Source organism: Carassius gibelio, chromosome B20, assembly GCF_023724105.1.
Source record: "Carassius gibelio isolate Cgi1373 ecotype wild population from Czech Republic chromosome B20, carGib1.2-hapl.c, whole genome shotgun sequence".
Taxonomy (NCBI): Eukaryota; Metazoa; Chordata; class Actinopteri; order Cypriniformes; family Cyprinidae; genus Carassius; species Carassius gibelio.
Genome location: NC_068415.1, coordinates 19,102,101 through 19,127,083, shown reverse-complemented (window position 1 = coordinate 19,127,083; position 24,983 = coordinate 19,102,101). Strand labels below are relative to the sequence as shown.

The 24,983-nt window shown below is 37.8% G+C and overlaps 1 protein-coding gene across 2 annotated transcripts; it reads left to right on the top strand.

Annotated features, from left to right (window-relative positions):
- The first annotated feature begins 1,640 nt into the window (after window positions 1-1,640).
- On the top strand, window positions 1,641-22,822 carry LOC127984418 (vesicle-associated membrane protein 4). 2 transcript variants are annotated; one of them, XM_052587058.1, is made up of 9 exons: window positions 1,646-1,807; window positions 4,231-4,363; window positions 7,516-7,617; window positions 11,906-11,952; window positions 12,083-12,133; window positions 18,380-18,480; window positions 21,469-21,548; window positions 21,726-21,777; window positions 21,859-22,822. In XM_052587058.1, the coding sequence occupies exons 2-9, from the start codon at window positions 4,361-4,363 to the stop codon at window positions 21,882-21,884; spliced, it is 462 nt and encodes a 153-aa protein (XP_052443018.1). In that variant the 5' UTR covers window positions 1,646-1,807; window positions 4,231-4,360; the 3' UTR covers window positions 21,885-22,822. The 2 variants fall into 2 exon arrangements, with proteins under 2 accessions (XP_052443019.1, XP_052443018.1); XM_052587059.1 differs by lacking the exon at window positions 4,231-4,363 and having other exon boundaries at window positions 1,641-1,807.
- The last annotated feature ends 2,161 nt before the right edge of the window (window positions 22,823-24,983 follow it).

Sequence of the window (24,983 nt, the reverse complement as noted above, 5' to 3'; positions counted from 1 at the left end):
TGTTCTTATTCATGTGACAGGATGATCTGAATTTATTGCTTCAGACGTTCCATAAATCATCTCAAGTCCTTGGTTATTTTTAATGTTTGTTTAAAGGTGTATGTCATATGATGCGATTTCAAGTTTTTCTTTCTCTTTGGAGTGTTACGAGCTGTTCCTGAATAGATAAGATCCATAGAGCTGCAAAGACTAAAGTCTCAAACCCAAAGAGATAGCCTTAATGAAAGTTTAGACTTGTCCATGCCCCCCTGAAACGCCACACGCCACAGATTTGCATAATGCCGCCCAAATGTTTACGCAAAGAAAGAAGGCGTAACTTTTATTCTCGTTGTTGCCGCCAGCATCATGTTGTGAAGACACTGTGTGTTTCATTGTGAGAAAGAAGACTACAATGGCGTCTGTTCTGACTCACAGTCTGTAAGTACGTTTACATGTAAAGGATTTGCCACTGATGATTCCAACGTGAGTTTTCAGCACTGTAGAGTAGCACTTGTTCTTTGTTGTTTCTCCGATCACAAATGCAGACATGGTTTTATGTTTACATGGCGCGAAATGCAACGCAACACATAAAAAGACAGTATAATATATTATAATCCATAATTAGGCCCCCACTGAATGCAACAAATGGCTTGTTTGTAATGGGTTTTATTGTTATTGTCTCTTCACACCAGTGTTCTGACCGGGACATGACATCACAGTATGTTTAGGGGCATAACATTTCCGTCACAAGCTTGTGCTATTCGGCCAATCACAACACACTGGATAGCTGACCAATCAGAGCACACCTCACTTCTCAGAACAATGAGCTTTGTAAAAATCTACGTCTCAGAAGGTGAGACATATGAAGAAACAATGTACATTATGTGGAAAATAATGATTCTTTTGGCCACTTAAAAACCACTTAAACCACTTGAACATATTTCATTACACCAAATACACAAAATAATGTTATTTTTAGCAACATCATATGATCATATGATTGATTTCATCAATCAGTCAGGGAATTACATAAAAAAAGAAACAACCTAAGTGTATATAACATCTTGTTTTTTTGTGTGTGTTTTTTTTTTTGTTATTCCCATACGTTCACCAAGGCTGCATTTATGGGTCCAAAATGCAGTGAAGTACAGTAACACTGTGAATTATTCACATATAATGTACAAATGTTATAATGTTAAAACGCAGTTTATTCCTATGATGACAAAGCCGATTTTTCAGCAGACTCCTGTCTTCAGAACTCGTTCTGGTCATCTAATCAGCATTACTGTGATGACTCACAAGATTAGTAATCACTCTATGACTAATAGCTGAGCTGCTTGTGATGATGATGAATGTGATGATGATGTTGATGAAGAATGTTGTATATTTTACAATTTTACTGGATAAAGATAGGTCATGAAGATAATGCTTTTTTAGTTTTTATTATTATTAGATGACGATTTGTTGATATTATGATAATCTTTAATTTATTTATTTATTTTGTACAGGAAATGATGGTGGTGATGATTTTTATATTATTTGTTGTATTAGACGTCGACGGTTTTTCATTATATATTTTTTTACTTTTTTCTTTCTTTTTCTTTTTTTTTTTACTAGATGATTTTTAAAATCTTATAATAGAAAATGAAGATGGTGATGACGGTGATGATGATGTGTCTGCAGGAAACAGTATCCAGCTGTTCTGACTTCCGCTTCAGAGCCGAGCGAGCGAGAGACATCGGTCAGCACCGGTTCGGATCTGACACTGTTAGCGGGACAACAAACGCGGTTCTTCCACACGGGAATCCACAAAAGCAAGCTCTCAGAGGTAGACTGGCCCGAGACGTGGCTCTTGAGGTCTGTGTGTGTATGTGATTGTGTAGCGGTCAGTGATGTAGCCAGAGGTGTTAGCAGTCATGCTAGCTGTCATTTCATCTGTTTTCACTTCAGCGTTTCCGTTCCTTCACAAATCTTCATGTAAACGCGATCATTTGATTTCATGCTTGTTGTTTTTTCCGAAACCTTGTTTTACCATTTGCTTCGATATTTAATGTTTATGAGGTTGTTTTGACTAGCATGAAGCTCTGTTTAGCAGGTGCTGTACAGGAACATCTGCTGTTTTATTAGAAATGATCGGTAATATGCAGTCAGTCGAGTGCTTCATTGAAAACTAGTATATTTAAGAATTGTTTGGTTTAATAATATTAATAACTGCCATCATGCTGAAGCCCATATATACGGCATGGCGTGATAACTTGCCTTTCTAACGAATGAATGAATATACAAATGAAGTAACGTTAATGATGTTGTTTTTCAGTGTCATATTGTTCTCTGAATTCTCAAAGTGAGGGAATATTGAGTCTATCAGTTTCAGTTTCATGGTTTCGTCTCTTCTCAGTGATTATGTTAGTCTCATTGGTTTAGAATCGGATATTTAAACAGTCTTTGATTAATCCGCGGTTGTTGATGTCTTGTTTCCTGAATGACGGAAGTCCTGTCATGTGTTAGTGATCTCAGTGTTTCTTTCAACCGTTCCCTGACCTGTGTGTTTCTAAAACGTGATGGAGAGAACACTGGAATAATGCCTAACCTGTTAGTGTTGTTTGTGATCTGTTCCTCAAAAGGGATCATATGATGTAATTTCAAGTTTTCCTTTCTCTTTGGAGTGTTACAAGCTGTTCATGAATAGATAAGATCCCTAAAGTTGCAAAGACTAAACTCTCAAACCCAAAGTGATAGCCTTAATAAAAGTTTAGACTCGTCCATGGCCTCCTAAAACACCTCTTTTAAACACACCCCCACATGTCTACATCACTATGTGGGAAGATTTTCATAACGCCGACCAAATGTTTACGTAAAGAAAGAAGGCATAACTTTTATTCTCTCTGTTGCCGCCGGCGTCATGTTGGAGAGACACTGTTTTGTTGTGAAAGCGAAGGTACTTTGTTTGATCTTCCAAAAGAGGACACAACTAGAAATCAGTGGTTAAGTTGTGTTTACAACACTGCTCCAGAACAGTTCAACCCAAATATTCAGGTTCGTAAGCTCAAACAAGCTTTATTTTAAGCTTTATTTCATGTAAACCGGATTAGATCGCATCTTTTAAGCAGAACTGATTAGGGTTGGGCCGATAGATGATGCCATTGTCCATTGCCGATGGCTAATAGACATCGTGGTGTTGCGCCGGTATATTTATTATAATCATTATTTATGTCCCCACTGGATGCAACAAATACGTCGTTTGTAATGGGTTTTATTGTTATTGTCTCAGTGTATAGGTGTTCTGACCGGGACGTGCATGCCAGTATGTTAAAGGGGCGTTACATTTCTGTCACACGCTTGAGGTATTCAGCCAATCACAATACACTGGATAGCTTACGATTCAGAGCACACCTCGCTTTTCAGGACGATGAGCTTTGTAAAAATGCATTTCAGAAAGGCAGGGCATAGAGGAGAAACAGTAATGTACAGTATGTGGAAAATAATGTGTTTTTTTTATCTTAAACATGTTTAATTACACCAAATATACAAAATAATGTTCTTTTTAGCATATGACCCCTTTAAAAACGTGACGCATGTGAGGGTTAAATCAGTGTGTGATCATTTGTGAAGTCTGTAAACATTCTGCTATCAGAATGCTCATTGTGGTTTTGGTGGTTTGTATTGGAAACAGCAGGGGCAGATTTGTGCTTTTAGTTTTCATCCCAACTCTGTTTCAAACACCTAAAAATGGTCTCCCATCCATCCATCTTTCTATGCATCCATCCAGCCATCCGTGCAACCATTGCATAGTTGCAGAAAAAAAATCTGCTCATTTCCATGTTGTTTTAATGAGCAACTGTAATTTAACTTGCACTCCCCATATATATATATATATATATATATATATATATATATATATATATATATATATAGATAGATATATATATATATATATATATATATATATATATATATATATATATATATATATATATATATATATAGATATATAGATAGATAGATAGATAGATAGATAGATGTATAGATATATAGTTATGTACACAGTACACACATATATTATGTCAACAAATCTTTTATTTTGTATAAAATTAATCGTTTGAAATTCAAAAAGTAAATATATCAGAGTGGTCTCAGTGGATGATGGTTAGATTCTCTCTTTATCTTTGCATTACTTGTTTCCCTTTTCATGCTCTTTCTCTCAAACCCCATGTGTCCCTCTCTTCTCTCCTTCTCGTTCCCTGTCCCCAGCCCCTCTTTCCCCCTCTCCTGCTTTCTGGAAAAGCTCTGCCGTGCTCCTGGATAAAGGAGAAGCCTTTTTCCGACAGCTCTTCCAGCAAGAGAAGCAGAGAGCAGTCTCAGAGAGAGGACAGTGGACTCAATGGTACTAGACATTGAGATTGGGTTGAGTGTGTGAAGGAACCAGCTTTGTTTTGCCTGTTAACGAAGAGAACAGATCATATTTCTTAACAATAGCAAGAATTCATGAATATGTTTTTTGTTTTAATAGAGGCACATCTGTTCAGGACATCATCTATTATTTACAGGAACACCTTTTAAATAAATGTTTATCACATATTACTCACTCAAGTACTGATTGTTATGGAGTAACTCACTAAAACTAGGGAAAATTCAACATTTAACTACAATCTAATAACATTTTCAGTAGAGTTACTGTAAAATTGTGTAGTTTTTCTGGTAACAAGTTAGTATTTCCTAATCAGAGTAATGTGATGACACTGCATCTGTGTATTATGTCACATTGTAATGTGCATTAGTCATAGTTCTTTACTGGAATGTTCTAGCTTGAATGAGGCCTTAAATCCCGGAAATGAGTTCCAGTTCTGTCCCAAAGTCAGGGTTTTATGTGGAACACGTTATGTAAGGTCTGTGTTGTAAAAAAGATCAAGATATTTTAACTTTTTATCGATTTGTATTTTCATTTTATTTTTTCACTTCTACCAATGTATTTAGGCATAGAAATTCATAAAAATTGTGTTTATCGATTAACAAAACATATAAGAATTATAAACATTTGCTGGTTACAGAATATATTTTTTCAAAAATCAAAATGCCAGGGGAAAATGGCCAATGGCTTTTTGTCAAGGGAAACAGGGTGATGCTTAAAGGGTTAGTTCACCCAAATATTAAAATTATGTCATTAATAACTCACCCTCATTTCGTTCCAAACCCTTAAGACCTCCGTTCATCTTTGGAACACAGTTTAAGATATTTTAGATTTAGTCTGAGAGCTCTCAGTCCCTCCATTGAAGCTGTGTGTACGGTATACTGTCCATGTCCAGAAAGTTAAGAAAAACATCATCAAAGTAGTCCATGTGACATCAGAGGGTCAGTTAGAATTTTTGAAGCATCGAAAATACATTTTGGTCCAAAAATAGCAAAAACTACGACTTTATTCAGCATTGTCTTCTCTTCCGTGTCTGTTTTGAGAGAGTTCAAAACAAAGCAGTTTGTGATATGCGGTTCGCGAATGAATCATTCGATGTAACCGGATCTTCTTGAACCAGTTCACCAAATCGAACTGAATTGTTTGAAACAGTTCGCGTCTCAAATACGCATTAATCCACAAATTACTTAAGCTGTTAACTTTTTAAATGTGGCTGACACTCCCTCTGAGTTCAAACAAACCAATATCCCGGAGTAATTCATTTACTCAAACAGTACACTGACTGAACTGCTGTGAAGAGAGAACTGAAGAAGAACACCGAGCCGAGGCAGATAACGAACAAAAGATTGACTCGTTCTCGAGTCAAGAACCGTTTCTGTCAAACGTGTCTGATTCGAGAGCCGAGGATCTGATGATACTGCGCATGTGTGATTCAGCGTAAAACAGACCGACACACAGAGCATCTGAACCGAACTGATTCTTTTGGTCATTGATTCTGAACTGATTCTGTGCTAATGTTATGAGTTTGGGTAAACCGAAGGCTTGAATCAAGGGCAATCATCACCAATGATGCCATTATGTCGAGCGCAAAAGAACCGGTGAACCATTTTCTTCAACCGGTTTATTGAATCGAACTGTCCGAAAGAACCAGTTCGCAGAAAAGAACCGAACTTCCCATCATTACTGGTGATCCGAAAACCGTTGCAACCGGTTATTGACTCGTGAACGAGTCAGTCTTTTGTTCGTTATCTGGCTCGGCTCGGTGTTCTTCTTCAGTTCTTTCTTCACAGCACTTCAGTCAGTGTACTGTCTGAGTAAATGAATTACTCCGGGATATTGGTTTGTTTGAACTCAGAGGGAGTGTCAGCCACATTGAAAAAAGTTATCAGCTTAAGTCATTTGTGGATTAATGCTTATTGGAGATGCGAACTGTTTCAAACGATTCAGTTCGATTTGGTGAACTGGTTCAAGAAGATCCGGTTACATCGAATGATTCGTTGGCGAACCGGATATCACTAAACTGCAGCGTTTTGAAATCTCCCAACAGACACGGAAAATAAGTTTCAGTGGAGGGACAGAAAGCTCTCAGACTAAATCTAAAATATCTTAAACTGTGTTCCGAAGATGGGAGGTCTTAAGGGTTTGGAATGACATTAGGGTGAGTCATTAATGACATAATTTTAATATTTGTGTGAACTAACCCTTTAATTTCGAGTTGGCCTACAAAAGTCTGTCATCGCTGCACCGCTCTATAGTTTTCCTAGAAGTCCCTGTGCAGTCTTGCTGTTATATAGTGAATATTGCTGTTATTATTATGGCTTTGTTTAAATTACATAGGCTCAATATAGAATTTGGCAAACTACAATTTCAGAATGACTTTATGATCAATGTGAGAGTGTCAGTCAGAAGGTCTGTATGTGGTCCCGTCATTGTAATTCCATTGGTAAGGTTTAATCTGTCTGGTAGTTTCAAGATGAAAACCTGCTGTGGCTTCAAAGCTAAAGGCAACAGGTTTGTAAAAGAATGACCAAATGGTTTAACCATACATGAACAGCTGTGTGAATTTCAAGCAAATACACACTGAGGAAAGTTATGACTTTGACATCAATTGCTGGAGGTTGTCTTAAACTGCTCTGTTTGATGTTTGCAAGCAGCACATTTCAGTCGGTGTGGCTAGATTGATCCCCATGACCAAAAGAGTTAAATATTACCGGGTGGTCTCTCCCCAAGTCTGAATTACAACTGGATTTACTTAAAAGTAGTGCAGCTTTTATGGCCCAGAGTTCAGTCTAATGAACCGACCAACAGACTCCGATATATGGCCATTATAATTAAGCTTTCTCTTAAGTAACGGTCTGTTCTAAATTAACACATAAAGAACAGATGGTTCCAGCTCTGAAATCTGATTGGATCTGCTAAATGCACATCTGTGACAGTCAAATTCTGTAGTATTGCAGTGGTGCCTAGCAAGAGTCAGCCAAACCCATCCTACTTTTAAGCTAATGAAGGATATAACATTATTATTTGGGATTAAATGATTTTATTATGTGTGAAGAATGAGTCAGTGGAGTGACTCAAGATTCATAAACCTATTCAATAACTGCTGTGTTTCCTGTGTTTGCTTGCAGAGGGAGCCAGAGCGGGAGGAGCATTTCGATCCCAGCATGCCCCCTAAATTTAAACGGCATCTGAATGATGAGGAAGTCACCGGCTCCATTCGCAGTGAGCGGGTAAGTCACTGAGGCAACAGTGAGTCAGTTCTTACCATATAGATTACCTGGAGATGAGAGGTCTGAAGATGCCCTTAGCTGACTTGCATATTTCTGCACTTTACAACCCCATTGTGCTCCATGATCTGTTTATGTTGTTTACTGGAAGAGTAAACAGCTCTGTCCTCAAGTTCTTCAGCGTCTGCAGGCCACAAAAAAAGTCTAATTTATATAACAGCCCATCTAAAACAGCAGTGTTCATGCTATTACACACAATCACACATCACATTTCAACTCTGTGTTGTGCAACACATCAGAGAGCAGTTTGTTCTTAACAACAAGCAGTTGCCACATGTCATAATAGCAGCGGATAAATGAGGTGGAAAAGAAATTTAACCGAGGGAGAGAAAAATATACAAAAAAACTCAAATAAAACAGAACATGATTTAGTAGAAATAAACAGACATAATATATAAACTGGTTTCTTTAAATGAAAAAAAGAGTGTTTTTGGTCCATTCATAAGTCCAGGGTTCATACAAGGTGTTAAAAGTACTTGACTTTTTGAAATTTACGTCCTGGAAAACCCCTGAAAACATACATATTTTTGAGAAGGTACTTGAAAAGTACTTGAAGGGCAGTCTATATGAAATAAGTGTTATTTAATTTCCTCGGTAAAACAATATTTTTACGCAAAATTAACGACGCAGTGTGTCTGATATAAATACAGAGCCGGTTTGCCTGTTTTTTTGTTTTTTTCGCAGTGCACAATAGTGATGCGCGGGTCGGGTTTTTTTCCAACCCGCGGGTCCCGCTTTTATGAAATTAAGTGGCCCGTCCCGCAAATAAGGTAAAATTTCTTGACCCGCCCCGCCCCATCCCGCGCATTGGGGACACCACGGAAGTTACATTGCTACTTAGACCTTCGTATCGTAAACTTATCATTATAGTCTATAGGTAATTGCACTATGATGGTTAGTTCGTGAACAAATCTTTTATGTGAACGAATCGTTCTCGTTTACAAAATCCACTGACCATAGACAGTAAAAGACTAATTTCTCGTTCAATAAAGTTCCTCCCACAGCAGCGCGGCGCTATTAGCAGCGCATGCACAGCTCGTGAACAGCTCTGTGAATTTGAAACAATCAAAATTTCCACCACTAAATTCCATGCAACATAAATGGATTTTTTTTTTTTTTTTTTTTAACCCACCCCGCAATAAAGTGGCAATTTCTTAACCCACGCATAACTAGTGCACAAGCTCTTGCTATATTACTCCTTGAGGTGAAAAGATGTGTTTGTGGTAAAACTATAGTGCTTGCATTATATTGTTAAGTCTTTTATTCATGTACTGTTCGTTTGGGTTTCATTTGGCAATGCATATAAAGTCTGATGCGTTTTGTGTTGCACTGTTATCATTTACAAGCGTGGAGCGCTCGGGACACAAACTATTCCTCTGCATTTACTGTGAGTTTGGGTTGGTTAACATTTATCTGGGAAAACAGTACTTGTTATCTCACTGGATTTTTAACTTAATCATTTATAACCTATGCCACCAAAGGAAAATTCATCAACATATTTCTAAGTATGCGATTTGTTGTACAACGCGATTTCAAATTAAAAGTCCAAACCCTCGCTCTGAGTTTGCATGTGGCCAGATATTAAAATTACATCGAATTAACATCCTTGGATCACGCTGTAAAATGAAACATTGCCAGGCCATTGACGCCGTCTGCAGGTGTTTGCTATAATACATAATAAACTTAAGTTAATTATGTTCATATTTTGTGTAGACATTTTACATTACGTAGGCCTGTTTTATCAGGGTTGTTCAATAAAACAATGCAATTACTTGGTTTTGATACTTTATTCGAACCAATTATTATTGTCTATTTGTTAGTTTATATATAAATAGTCACACTAAAGCCCGTTTTTCGCTTAGGTCTATTTGTATTACTAAAAAATATCAAATTACTCAGTTGTCAAAAAAGAATCTGTAGATTACTTGATTGCTAAAATAATCATTAGTTAAAGCCCTTGACAAGTTAAAATATTTCAAAATACAACTGCATTGTTTTGATTTGTGTGAATAAAAGACAAATATTTTGTCATTAAAAAAAAAAAAATCTTTAAAATAGTATAAAAATGTTGTCTCATTTTAGTGAACAAAGTATCTGTATATCTCATGAGCTAAGTGTATTACCCTAGTGTTAATAAGTGGCGATAAAGCTCATAATTTTCAAAGTGTATGATACAATTTTTATTCTTCAGGTCAATCATATTCATGAAAAAAAAATCAGTTTGAATAATGAAAGTGATAATTTTGCCATAATAACCTTGAAAGTGTTAAAGTTGCCACTGTCATTGCATACTTTTGTGCTGCATTTTATTTGTGGCATTTGTATTATTAGTTAATTAGAATTTGAAAGATAATAACAATATTCTTTTTTTAATCAAATAAATGCAGTTGGTGAGCATGTGAGACTTCTGTTAAAAACTTCTGAATGGTAGTGGAAGTCAAATTGTCATAGCAAGCCCCACTCATAATAAATCTATATTTTATTAACTAAATCAGGCACTGAATGGAACAGACCAGAAAAGATTATTTGAAAGTGAAGACTAATGTCATGATGTAACAGGCATTAGCTCAGGCCGGGGGTAATAAACTAGCAGAGCCCTACCCAAGAACCTGTCACTACCGATTTCATAATTAACATTCAATGTCTCCATCTTCTGCCAGTATTCGAGACTCATTTAAAAACCATTTTAAAAACCCTGCCAGACCATACAGTCAAAAGCATGTATGTCTATGCCAGGATATGATAAATATGTGTATTTCATTTGGGTACAACTCCCGATTTGATGTATGTTTGGGAGAATCCATTGGATGGTACAGACTTTAGCTCATCCAAAGAAAAGTCTTTTCTAATTTGCCTCACATTGAAGCTTGAACTCAGCAACAGTGAGAAAACAAAAATGTGTAATAGAGTGAAGATGAATGTGGCTTTCCACGTGCCGGTTATGTAACACTGTTGACCGTGACCCAAGGAAGGACCTGGTTCTTGTGTTTAAATATCCCCTTAGTAAAGAGCCAATTGGAAGTGAGGAGTTGTAGGGTTACTTGCAGTCACAACATGAAATCTAAATTCAGGAGATCATTTCATTTATACTCAATCATTTATATGAATTATCCTAAAACCCAGCAGATAGAGTCCAGACCCAAAAATGTCAGTTCCTAAAACAGCAGCTTACATATGACGATGAGAATCAATCCTAAAATGCTTTAAAACACTCTGAGACACTGGTAAGTTTCATGAATAGCTCCTAGATATTGGGCAGTAAAATGAAATGCTAGCCTTAATGTTCATCATAAATCAATTTTAGTGTTTTTTCTTTCTTTTTTTTAATACAGTTTTGAACTGTCCAACAGATTCAATAGTTCAGTAGTGTATCTGTTGGACAGTGTTATAAAAATGTTACTTCTTTACTTAAAGCATATTCCCTCCCAAAACATTGGCTATAAATGCATTTTAGCTTTAAGATGGTCATAGTTGACATTAGTAATGATTTGTGATTCTCATCGCCATTCAGCCAAGTAACTTATGAACTGATGTAACATCATCCACCAACATCACAAGACTCATTGATTGTTGGAGTTGTATGCTTTCTTTTCAAGTTTATAGCTTTTTAATACATTAAAATGCTCAGTTTATTTGAGCATTATTTATTCTTTTGCTAAACACTTCATTTTTCTTTGGTAAGGTTGACATTAGCATGGACTTGTCCAGATGGAATTTTAGAGGAGTGTCACAGGTCTGGATGCAGTTATGGAAAGTTATATAACATTAGTCATCGAGATGTTGAAATGATCCAGTGAGGTATTTGTTAAATGTGATCAATCATGGACGTTTAAACAAAACTAATGGAAGGTTAACTAGATACCTCCTGATCTGTGAATGATTGCTCAAAAGATCAGATGGCACAAATGCAGACCAAATGGAGTTCATATGTCTTGGGCATCAGCAGTGTCTCCTTGCAGGAGATTGTGTTCTGAACGGTTTTATCTCCAGGTGAATTCCGTTCCGGGAATACTGCGTCACAAGCTGTGCCCACATTGTGCCCTTCAAAGGGTTCTGTTGTCCTTCACTTCTGGCAGACGACTCTATACTCTATACACAATAAGATCTTTATAAGTCTCAGTCTGGTCACTCTTATGTCAAACCCCTGGTCTCAGTTCAGATGGAATTTTAGATTAAACCCGGCCTGCACCAGCTCTGACCAGACTGACACCCTCATCTTCTTAACTTGCAGAGGAACCTTCTAGAGGAAGACTCGGATGAAGAGGAGGACTTTTTCCTGTGAGTCTGCATAATCATCCATATGCATTGACAAATAAACAGGTCTTTAAGCAGCTATTTTTGTTTGCAGGCAATTTTCCCAGCAAAGATGATTAAGACGGTTTTGTTTTTTTTCTTTGTTTTTTTGCAGGAGAGGCCCAACAGGACCGAGATTTGGAGGACAAAATGACAAAATTAAACAGTATGTATAAGTTTGTAGGAGTAATTTTTTTCAGCTTGCCCAATTTGTTTTACTTGCTTTGCAACATCTTCATTTTTAGCATCAAATGTTTTATTGTATTTTATATATAATAGAAATATTTACGTTAAAAGTAAATAATGTTTAGCAGTAGTTTTCTCTTTACCTTTAAAATAAATCCAAATCTACATATATCCATAAAGCTGTCAGTGTTGCAGTTGAGATTTGAGTTTGAGTCAAGGCAAAGACCAGAGATGGTTGAGTCCGAATCAAGATCAAGTCAAGGAGAGGGTCAAGTCAGAGGCAAGAGCGAGACCAGAAGAGGGTTGAGTCCAGGTCAAGACTGAGACCAGTAGAGGGTTGAGTCCATAGGCACTTTCACACCAGGGGAACCTTTTCATAGTTCCTAGCAGACATGGGGACTTGTGACTTGGTGACTTGGACTCGAGTCGACTCGAGTCGCTATTTTTAGGACTTGAGACTTGACTCGGACTTGGAAGTTAAAGACTCGGGACTTGACTTGACTTGAGACACGATGACTTGAATGACTTGAGTGTTAATTACATCATGTTTTCAGTTTGAATATAAAATATATAAATTATTTTTTAAAATAAAGTTGATTACTCAGCTGGAGCGCAGGCTGAGAATAGCGTCGTGACTGGATCAGGACACTATCATCAGTCATGCCCTCTCTACCTTACACACACCACGCCCACTTAAATCAGATATCACATCACATCAACATGTCAGCCTGAGAGGTACCGAGGGTCATCGCTTTTGTCTTCAATAGTTCGCCCCTAAAAACGTGTGGAAAACGCTAGTCGCGCCGCTTTCTACTTCTTTCCAAAGCGCTCGGGCAGAAGTGCTCCTGGGGCGTCTGTCGTTGCTAAGCATCCATGACACGCTCTCGCTCAATGAAAACGCGGAAATTTCAGCAAAGGATAAATGGATTTGCAGCACTAAAAATCGCTCGCAGTAGCTCTGCTACTAAATTCATTTCAAAATGGCAATCCATATACAGCTATGAACAGCTGTTCCTTCATCTTAGCTGAGCTTTCAACGTTGATACGAGAAAGGATGAAGCTGATTGGTTAGTTATTGTCACATGACCTGCGGTGCGCTTGCGGCATTCTGAAAAGTTTAGATGTTGAGGGCGTTGCTTCCATTATGAGCGCGCATACCGCGCGCCTACATTGGAAATAACGAACTTGCGCGCACAAAAGACGTGATGTGAACAGCCCCTAATGATCCGCTAGCAGGCTGTCAAAAAAACGCATTCCAGGGACGGCGCTAGGGTTGGGCTAAGGGGGCATAAGCCCACCGGCGGCGCCAGGGGGGGTCTTGGGGGGTCTCAAGACCCTGCCAAAAAAATGCCTTGACCCCCCATTTGACCCCCCAGCCTCTTCCTGATTAAAAAAGATATATATGCGGGATAAAGATCCAAACATGTTTCTCTTCAAACTACGCAGAACAATAATAAATAATAATTATTTCGACATTTATTCATACACTGAACCGAGAACCGTTTCTGTCGGACGCGTCCGATTCGAGAACCGATGAGCTGATGATAACTGCGCATGCGTGATTCAGCGTGAAGCAGACTGACACAGAGCGCATCTGAACCGAACTGATTCTTTTGGTGATTGATTCTGAACTGATTCTGTGCTAATGTTATAAGCGCGGGTAAACCAAAGGCTTGAATGAAGGGCAATCATCGCCAATGACGGCATTACATCGAGCGCAAAAGAACCGGTGAACCATTTTTTTTTCAGCTGGTTTATTTGATCGAATTGTCCGAAAGAACCGGTTCACTTGAGCACCTGCTCCTTTGCCCCTTAAGTGCCCTTTTGTCAAAGCAAAATTTCCTTTTTTCCTTTTTTTTTGTAATAACATAAACTTTTGTGAATGCCTGCCCACGCCCAATCATAATATTAGTACAATTTATTAATAATAATTTAGCCGTAAATAAAATGACCAACATGATGACCGTTCACCTGACTACGACCTCATCCAACCGGGAAGATTCCTCATGCTGCACTCGCATTTTTTAATTGCTAGAGGATATTTTCAACATCGTGGCAGCTGGTAAGTGGTGTTTCATTCTCAGCGAAGTGATTTTGGTGTTTATTTACTTATTATTATTTTACAAGAACGATGTGATGTGAGAACATGCAGATACGTTGTTTATATTGCTGTGTGTAGCCTGTAGTGTAGAAGTAACACTAGCGTGCTGTTTGAGGGAGAAAAGTTTCACATGCATCGAGGGGTCTGGTCTTTTTTATGTTATTTGAATAAACTTTTATTATATTACAGTACTTATTTATTTTTAACACGTAAAAATAATTATCACAACACTGGTAAGGCTTATTCAGATTTTCTCATTCTCTGAATTATCATTATAAAAATAAAAACAATTCAGAAATGAATTAAAATATAATTATATTTTAAATGTGATGCAAATATTTTTTCTACAAAAGCAACAGTGTTTACAACAGCAAGACCACTTTAGCCTGTAAACTCAATAATATCTATCTGGAAATAAATGTAAAAATATCAATGTCAATAAAAATGCATAATATACCTGACATGAAAGTGCAGTGTGAAGGATATGAATAACAAATATAGCCTGTCATTTGTTTACATTGCAAAGGTGTTTTTGTTGTTTAGTAGCAGAAAAATGCAGTTATTAGCCATGTCCACTGTATTTTTTGTTGGTTTTCATGAGACCCCCCTTGAAAAGACTAGGACCCCCCCATTGCCCCCCCAATCAAAATTGTCTGGAGCCGCCACTGCATAAGCCCCGAATATTTTGTTACCTTGTCTTTCTCATAGAGCAAAACAATTAATCAGAAAAACAAATGTAGCTGCCGCGATTACCCAATCATGACAAGTGCATATTTTATTTTTTGTTATATACAGTACAGACCAAAAGTTTGGACACACCTTCTCATTCAAAGAGTTTTCTTTATTTTCATAACTATGAAAATTGTAGAGTCACACTGAAGGAATCAAGGGCTATTTGACCAAGAAGGAGAGTGATGGGGTGCCGCGCCAGATGACCTGGCCTCCACAGTCACCGGACCTGAACCCAATCGAGATGGTTTAGGGGTAAGCTGGACCGCAGACTGAAGGCAAAAGATCCAACAAGTGCTAAGCATCTCTCGGGGAACTCCTTCAAGACTGTTGGAAGACCATTTCAGGTGACGACCTCTTGAAGCTCATCAAGAGAATGCCAAGAGTGTGCAAAGAAGTAATCAAAACAAAAAGTGGCTACTTTGAAGAACCAAGAATATTACATATTTTCGGTTGTTTCACACTTTTTTGTTATGTATATAATTCCATATATAATTCCACATGTGTTAATTCATAGTTTTGATGCCTTCAGTGTGAATCTACAATTTTCATAGTCATGAAAATAAAGAAAACTCTTTGAATGAGAAGGTGTGTCCAAACTTTTGGTCTGTACTGTACATAACAAAAAAGTATGAAACAACTGAAAATACGTCATATTTATATTCTATACTCTGAGAGAGAGAGAGTGTGTGTGTGTGTGAGAGAGAGAGAGAGAGAGAGAGAGAGAGAGAGAGAGAGAGAGAGAGAGAGAGAGAGGAGAAATGTAACAGTTTAATGTTGTATGTAAACTGTGTTTGAGAGAGAGAGAGAGAGAGAGAGAGAGGTGTTCAGAGAGGAGTCTGTTGGATGTTTAGTTTTATGGACTCAATGTTGAAAATGAAAAACATTTCAAACACTGTTGGCAGAAGTGAAAAATAAATAATTTTAGGAACTTACAATTTTGTTTGATTCCATGATGTATTTTACTGAACATGAGTATTTACAATGCAAATCCAAATTATTTAAATTTACTGACAGTTACTTATATCTTGTCTTTTAACTTTATTAAGATCAGATTCTGCAGGTAAAATAACAATATTAAGGTGACTTGACTTGGACTTGACTTGACATAGCTTGTGACTTGACTTGACTTGACTTGCCTGAGAAAAAAATACTTGGGACTTACTTGAGACTTGAAGGTTAAGACTTGAGACTTACTTGAGACTTGCACATGTGTGACTTGGTCCCATCTCTGGTTCCTAGAACCATTGGTAGTAGTTCCTGCTTTTTAGGAAGGATCTGGGAACTAGGAGCGCTATTAGTTAAATGAGCTCTTACTTCAGAATAGTGTCTTTTACAGTTTTATAGGAACTACCAGTGACATATGTGCACACTGATTGGTCAAATGCCTACTAAAATTAAAAAACAGGGTAAAAATATTTATGCCAAGAATATGGAAAACAGCGATAAGAAACATTTACCTATTGTCTGCAGCATTTTGTTCTTTTCTCAGCATTAATGATTATGATGATGTCAAGAACTACATGGTGCAACTAAACGGTGTAAAAGTGCCTTATGTCAAGAGTGAGACAAATATTGGGTTGAGTCCAGGTCAAGACTGAGACCAGAAGAGGGTCAAGTCCAGGTCAAGACATCCATGTCAAGACTGAGCAAGTAGAGAATTAAGTCCATGTCAAGACCAATACCAGTAGAGGGTCGAGTCCATGTCAAGTCTGAGACCTGTAGAGGGTTGAGTCCATGTTAAGACTGTCTCCAGTAGAGGGTGAAGTCCAGGTAAAGACATCCATGTCAAGACTGAGACCAGTAGAGAGTTGAGTCCATGTCAAGACCGCCACCAGTAGAGAGGGTCGAGTCCATGTCAAGACTGAGACCTGTAGAGGGTTGAGTCCATGTTAAGACTGTCTCCAGTAGAGAGGGTCGAGTCCATGTCAAGACTGAGACCTGTAGAGGGTTGAGTCCATGTTAAGACTGTCTCCAGTAGAGAGGGTCGAGTCCATGTCAAGACTGAGACCTGTAGATGGTTGAGTCCGATTCAAGAGCAAGTCTATGAAACCGATTCAAGAGCAAGTCTATGAAACTACATGAAAATATAGTCTTGGGCATGAACTAAAGGACTGAGACCAAGAAAATATGATGCAAAACAAATTCTGATACAGCCCGGGTCCTTCCTTCAATGTGCTTCTGTAGGCCATTTTATCATCTGCCGGGTGAAAGCTATGCCTGATTCCTTTGTAAAGCAGTATCTTTCAACAAGCTGCACAGTTTGAGGTATCATTATCTTAGGGTTAAGGGGTTATTTTCAGAATTGAACAATTAGGGATTTACAAATACTAGGATGGGCTCAGTTCAGAAATGTGGAGAGCAATCATTTCCATTGGCATTGTGTTGTGGAAATCACAGTTATTGACTGTGCAGGCACTGCCCGTGCCATTGTCTCCTGCAGAGTTTATGTAACTCGTTATAATGACATCTGTAAAAACACCCACCCACAAACATGCTTCCCGTCCAAAAAGAAGGGAGGCACTGTAACCATCTGGGTTTCTATGACACAACATAATATTTGCAGGCAAAAGTAAACAGCTTCTCCCAATATTCGAAAGTCTGTGTACTGACGTAGCTGTAGTAGCCAGACTGTGAGCCTTTCTTTGTTCTTTGTTATGAAATTTGGTACATACTAATGCATTGCAGTAATTCTCCCAAGGGGAAACCCAGAAGAGCTTCGCCCGGTGTAAGCAGCCACACAACACCAGGTTTACGTAACTATGCGCTGCACGGCGAAGTAACACATAAAACAATGGAATTTAATAGGGAACCCTTGGAACGTGAAATTTCCATAATGTTTTCTTTTTTACCTTTCCATGGAAGTCTGTGATTCTTGAGGTTACCTCATTTGTATCTGTGGGGTTTTGAAGTTGAAGGTGAATCACATATGGCAGCCACCCTCCCAGGTGCAAGGTATGTGCAAGGTTCTGCACGACTGGTAGTTTGGTGCAGATCATGGTGTGTTGTCCTAGGCTGGTATCCAAGAACAGAGTCAAGAGTCAAAACATCCTGTGTTCAGTTCATTCACAGGGTAACCTGCGTCTCAAAGTCATGTGCCAGGTGTATGAGAGCAGCTAAATACCTCACCAGCTATTTAGTGCGTCCTTTGCATGTCACGACTATGAGATCAAATAGTTCAAGCTATTTGGATGTGTCTAGACCATGTCTAGCGAAACGTTCTCACCTCCCCTCAACATTGCAGGGTCAACAGATCGTAGTCATAATGATATCTTAGAAATATTAGAATCACGGACTCAAACATGTGCTCCTAAGCTGTAAAAATGTTCTGCTGAATCAATGAAAACACCAGATAATTCCTCTCATGTTATCCTCTCTGTCTCGATTGCCCTTCAGGGTGCAGTCTCAGGTTGATGAGGTCATCGATGTCATGCAGGAGAACATCTCCAAAGTGATCGAACGTGGGGAACGGCTGGATGAGCTGCAGGATAAATCTGGTAAGATGGACATGGACGGATCACTATGAATTCTTAAGCACTTTGTGATTTGGTTGGATTCATAGGAATCGAGACAGAAATAATTAATGAAACCTTACAGATTTTGAACAGCAGATCTTCAGAAGTTAAAAAGCTGGGTGGAAACATGAAGGGTTTTTAAATATTAGCTCCCCAAAAATTGCAGTATAGTTTAATTCAGTTGTTTATTGCAAATCGTCCTCTGATTATTTAAAAGCATGTGTGATATATTTCAGGGCCAGATTGGGAAGCTATGTGTAAACGAACTATTATTCCAAATTAATCATATCCACACTATCCAGCTCACTACTCTTGACCAAACTTGACCCAGAGAACAGTGGGAAAGTGTTTAAATTCCAATGCCATATGAATAAACCCTTCCGTTAATTTAATATTTCATTATACCTGAACCTCTATTGAGTCGGCCCCATTTCTGTTATTCCATTTGTGAACTGCCTAGTGGTTAAAATATCCCGTGTCCCACAAGACGGTGTGGAATTTTTCTCATTTTAGGCCCAAATGTGAAAAATACACCACCTGTGTGCACAAGATGATACAGATGGTTTTGTTTTCAAGCTGATCTGAGATTAGCTACTAGTCTCATAACATTAAGTAGTGGAGATAAATGAACTAAAGCAGGTTCAAGCACAGCATCCCTGTGATAAAAGCCACATGTCTGGTCCTGTTTTTGTATTTAGCTGTATATGAAAGCACTTTCTGAGACGTGCATGATGATTGTGAGGCTAATGTAACAGGAGCCACTCTGTTTAGAGTTGTGAATTATGAGCAGTTTTGCATTGATTTGATTTTAAAGAGGAAAATAAAAGAGGTGACGTGTGTTACTGCCACATTTCAGAGTTATTTTGGTTTCCATTGGTTAAGCCAGTGTGACTGTTTTAAACTGCTCGGGTGCTCAGATATCTTAATACACGCATAATATTAAATGATGTTGTGATTTTTAGCGTGTCAGTGTTCCCAAGTGCATTCAGTTAATTGGAATAAAGCGTCAACTATTAAAAATATGCTGTCAAAATTAAATATAAACATCAGATGAAAAAGTTAAGTGAAAGATGAAGAAAAAAGTTCGTCTTCGCAAATAACTGAAATGTATAAATATAAAAATATATAACACGTTAATAACTAAAATAAAAATGAAGCATTAAATGTAAATTTAAATTTTTACAATTTAAAATATTAATCAATCCTATAAAAGTATATAAACTATACTAAAATAAAACTGGACTGGCATCGAATTGAAAATAAAAAAACGTGCTGAACATTTACAACAAATTTGATACAGAAATGTTACGTTACGTTGTTAAATGATGAATCTTTGCATGTCAGTATAAAATCAAAACAGGACTGTTCTGAGCTCAAATCCATTGTCTTTGTTTATTATAATTACTGCGATTTGGCTTCCTTGCAGAAATTGAAACAGATTGTTTGCAAATAGAGAACAAGTAGCTTTATAGCGCAGCATCTGGAAGACATTGACATTACTAAGGGGAATGTTTTCCATATGGCGACTGCAATACTGTCTTTGTGCTAAAGTTCAACCTGAAGACTGATCCATAAGATTTCTTTCTTGAATTTTTAAATGTTTAAATGTCTAAATCACCTGCACCTGGGTTCTTTGTGTCTTTCTGTCTCTACACACATTCATCTTCTGGTATTGTTGAATGGCAGTTGGTATGAGCTCAACTTTCTTGATTCTTGTTCTTGCACTAATGAAGCAAGTTTTAGTTGCTCCCAAATGTCGTAGATCTTAACATCCCAAAACAGCATTATGAAAGTCAATAAGCATCTCCTGGAGAAGAATATAATCCACATGAAACAATCTCAGTTGTTTAAAGGGGGGGTGAAATGCTATTTCATGCATACTGAGTTTTTTACACTGTTAAAGAGTTGGATTCCCATGCTAAACATGGACAAAGTTTCAAAAATTAAGTTGTACGTTTGAAGGAGTATTTTTGTTCCCAAAATACTCCTTCCAGTTTGTCACAAGTTTCGGAAAGTTTTTTTCGAGTACGGCTCTATGTGACGTTAGATGGAGCGGAATTTCCTTATATGGGTCCTAAGTGCACTTCTGCCGGAAGAGCGCGCGCTCCCGTATAGCAGAGCACTGAGAGCACAGACATTCACTGATCAGAGCGAGAGCGTCGCGAAATTTCACAAAAGAAGTGTATTTTTGGTTGCCAGGGCAAGACAACACTGCACAGATTACCAAAAAAAAAAACAGCATTAAGGGACCAGTGGATGGAGTTTATTTTTACAGAGCATCAACGGAGTTGTGCAAGTGTTTGTGTTTGTTCCCTGCATTTCGAAGATGCTTGTTTTACAAACAAGGCCCAGTTTGACGACGGATTTGTGTATCGTTTATTTCTTACGGATGATGCAATCCCAACGAAAAAGGGTCACGATCATGTGTTGGAACCGCAGGTGGTGAGTAAAACTGCTTAAAATATCTCTGCCTCCTTGTTAGTGCGTCCCCTCCCATGCCAGAGACCCGGGTTCGAGCCCCGCTCAGAGCGAGTAGTTGCTGCTGCTGCTCTCGTTCAGTTTCAGCCTCTGGATCTGATTCTGGATCATAAATATACGCTGAATCTGACTGTTAGCCATTGTTTGTTTTGGATGATGGTTTTTCCCTCACGGTGTCACAGCTTCCAAACGCTCTCCACGCCAAAGCCTACTGGCGCTTGTGATTCTTTAGCTCCGCCCACACGTCACGCCTCCAGCCGGTCGTGTTTTTCCGGGAAAAATCGGTACAGACTATCTTTCTCTTATGAATATAATAAAACTAAAGACTTTTTGGAGTTTTGAAGGATGCAGTACTACTCTATAGGTACTCAAGATTAACAAGATATTGAGTGAAAACGAGCATTTCACCCCCCCTTTAAGATTGTTTATAGTTATATAATAATAAACATGTATGGAAGTCAACCTTAGTTCTGATCCTCTTTTGACTTTCAGAAAGCCTTTCGGACAATGCATCGGCATTCAGCAGTAGAGCCAAGCAGCTCCACAGAAGGATGTGGTGGAGAGACATGAAGGTGAGCCTCTATCCCGATGGCCTTATTTGATAAGGTTGTTGTTGTGTAAAGACACTCTTTGGGTTCAGAAACTATAAGATTTTCTACATTAAATATATATCATTTTCCCGAAGGTGTGCCTTTAGTCACATTGTACACTATATCATTTTTGCCTTTGGTTTTCTCTTCTATCCCCAGATCAAAATGATTATAGCATTGGTGGTTGTCATCCTTCTCCTCGTCATAATCAGTAAGTCCACTCCAGACACACTCGCTCATGCTTACAATAATTAAACCATATGCTGATTTTGCATCCCTCTTCTTTTTGCAGTTCCCGTGATCCTGCGGAATCGCTAGTGTCTGGCCGGGAGGTCAGAGGCATGATGTACTCTTCCTCCCTCCTTTCCCTCATCTCTCTGCTGCCATTCCTCCATACCAGAGGGGGCGCTGCACAGGGTTGGGCTGCCAACTGTATTTGCCTATTTTGGCAGGGTCTGGAAACATAACAAACAGAGGCAGAGTTAAATTTGTACGTGTACGACAACACAACATATCAAGCTCTCAAAATGAAGGCACAACACTGGTGCAGACCAATCTCTTGTATGCGCACAAACACAATGGTTATTTTGTTGTATATGCATTCAGAAATTTAAAAAATACTATACGCAATGATACATGGATTTAAAATTGTAGTGGTGGTATATAGTTCTAGTTAATTAGACGTTTGAGTCGTTCTGCTTAAACCATGATACCCATGTATAACAAAAAATCTGGATCCATTTCCAAAATAGGTAAGGTCTTCTCATGTGGGTGGGGCCAAACAGGAGTTACGCTGCACCATGTCTGTGATGTCATCATCTGTTTGTATGACTCCTGTAAGTTTTAACATGGAGAAAACATTGGGCATAATGTTACTTAATATTTGCTGCTATTACCTGCTGTAATGTTTTTTGCATATTTGGCTACTAAGTTTTAATCGACTGTGGTTAATTCTGTTGGTTGGTTATTTTGATATGAAGTTTATGTACAAATTTGAGTCATCTTCACTGGTGTAATTTTAACAGCTTGTATTGGTCAGTATTGTAATAGTTGTGTGTGATGATTTGGTTGATTTGCTGAAGATGACCTGAACACACCTGAACACTTGGTTTAATCCATATTTTACTGACTGTTTTCTTTTCTTTTTCCGGATATATTTATTTGTAAATATCTATTCCCTAAACAAGTCAGCACTGGCTTTCCACTGGAAGACAGTGAAATAATCTTGCATTTAAATAAAGTGCTTTTAAAAGTCATCATATCTGATCTGCTTCATCGTTTTGGAATTGAGGTGCCTTCAATTAGGCATGATTTGACAGGATTACAGTGAGAAGCCATTTATCAAGCAAGACTCAACGATGACAAAACACTGCCTATCAAAACATTTTCTTTGGTCTTGTTTACAAAGACTAGTGTTTAACTAGTGTGCACTCGCTTCTTTGGAAGCATTTCCCTTTCTAAAAAGGTAGTGCTCAAGTTACAAAAAGTCCAAAAAAAGTAAAAAGTTTTCTTTTTAATTCCACTGCCCTGTGCCTTTAATTTTTCAATGAAAAAAATATGTGTGTGTGTGTGTGAATGGTATGGAGCCTCTAAGTGGACATAGAAGTAGAAAAAAAATAGAGAATGGAGGGATTCTTTTGTACTCTGTCTAAAATTACTTTTTTTTTTCTCTCTCTCTCTCTCTCTATTCTGTCTTTTAGTTTATATCATGCAATTCTGAGAAAAGTGTTAAATTCTGAGAAAATTGATTTATATCTTGCAATTTTAACAACTCAGAATTGCGATTCTATATCTCAAAATTCTGAGAAGGCAGAATTGTGAGTTTGTATCATACAATTCTAATAAAAAAAAGTCAAATTCTGAGAAAATAAAAACACTGAATTAATATCTTGCAATTCTGATTTATCAGAATTGTGAGAAGTCAGAATTGTGAGTTTGTATCACGCAGTTCTGAGACAAAGTCAATTACTAGATGTAAGCTCGCAGTTGTGAGAAAGAAGTCATAACTGTGAGATAAAAAGTTGCAATTACAATTTTTTTATTATTATTATTATTATTCATTGGCAGAACTGGGCTTCCAGAGTTTCCCCAAACTCTGTGAACGTGGAAGTTTTTCAAGCAAATTTACCAAGGCAAAAACGTATTATTTAAGTCTTTTTATAGCACCATGTATTATATTTCCTTCTTTAAAGCTGAAAATCAACTCCCTGGTCAACCCTTAAAAGTTCTCCATTCAAACACCAGCTCTGAGTTTTACTGTTTTTACTCCCCTTTGAGTATCATTGCATTCCTCACACTGAATTACTTTTCTTGCAGTCTTTTATCCCTCCTTTTTTCTGCATTTTTAAAAAACTTTTTCTGTTCTTTTCATCTCAGTCATGCACTCTGGTTTCCATGTGTTCATGGCAGACAGCTTCCCTCCATCTGTACTGACTCTGGACAGAAACAGGCAAAAAATACTGTAGTGGCAGACGAAATAATGAGCATCCAGTATCCAAGGCTTTCCAATAATCCCCCATCCCTGTGTGGCTCATCACTTCCAGTGAAGTCATAATGTACCAGAAAGGAAAAGTTCAGTGCAAGTAATAACTAGATTTTTTATGCTTTACTAAGAAATGCGAGTACTGTTTGCAGGTGCAAAAATCTAAAAATCACCATCACTATCAGCTGTGTGATTGCAGGGTGTCTGGGTAACTTGCTTATGTCTGGGTAAAATTTGTAATTCTGATACAAGCATGATTTGATTTCATAATATCATAATGTTTTGTGTGTGTATGTATGGAAATATTTAACTTGCATGTTGTTGGAGTGTCACGTTATTCTGGTTTGTGTCAGCAAATTCCCCAAGAAGTCTTTAATGAGAGATGCTCTTCATGTCAGCAATTAATTACCTAACTAATGTTCTTCCGTTCACTTCTTAGGCAAGATGTTTTAATTGTGTGTGTGCATGCTACTCAAACCAGGCTTTGATCCTTTACAAACACAAAACAGCAGATTTTGCAGTCTTTTCGCGTGTTGTTTCAGACTTTTGCGAGACCGGAACATGCATGTGAATGGAAAGATGTAGTTGCAGAGTCAATAAATGCTATTGAAGATTTGTTGCAGATCTACAGTTCTGAACTTGCTGGAAATGTCTTCAATACACAGAAACAAAAGGCTAACAAGATTTTTTTTTTTATGCTCTTTTGAGACATATATCATAAATCCGGAATCCTATGTTTGTATGGAGCTTGTAAAAGACATAAGTGGGATTGCAGATATTGACTGGATAGGTGGAGAGAATGTTAAAGAATGGCATTGACTGAAGGAATGTACGCTTTAATTCTGGACCATCCTTCAAAGTAAGCATCTCCAGTTACTGCCATAGATTGTGCGTTTGACAGGAAGGATTTAGTTGAACATGATTTACAAGCATGG

Bases quoted from the DNA above. Each gene is read 5' to 3' on its own strand.
- LOC127984418 (XM_052587058.1), top strand. The intron at 12,134-18,379 runs GTATGTATAAGT...ATTGCCCTTCAG, and splicing joins CAAAATGACAAAATTAAACA to GGTGCAGTCTCAGGTTGATG. The intron at 21,778-21,858 runs GTAAGTCCACTC...TTCTTTTTGCAG, and splicing joins CCTTCTCCTCGTCATAATCA to TTCCCGTGATCCTGCGGAAT.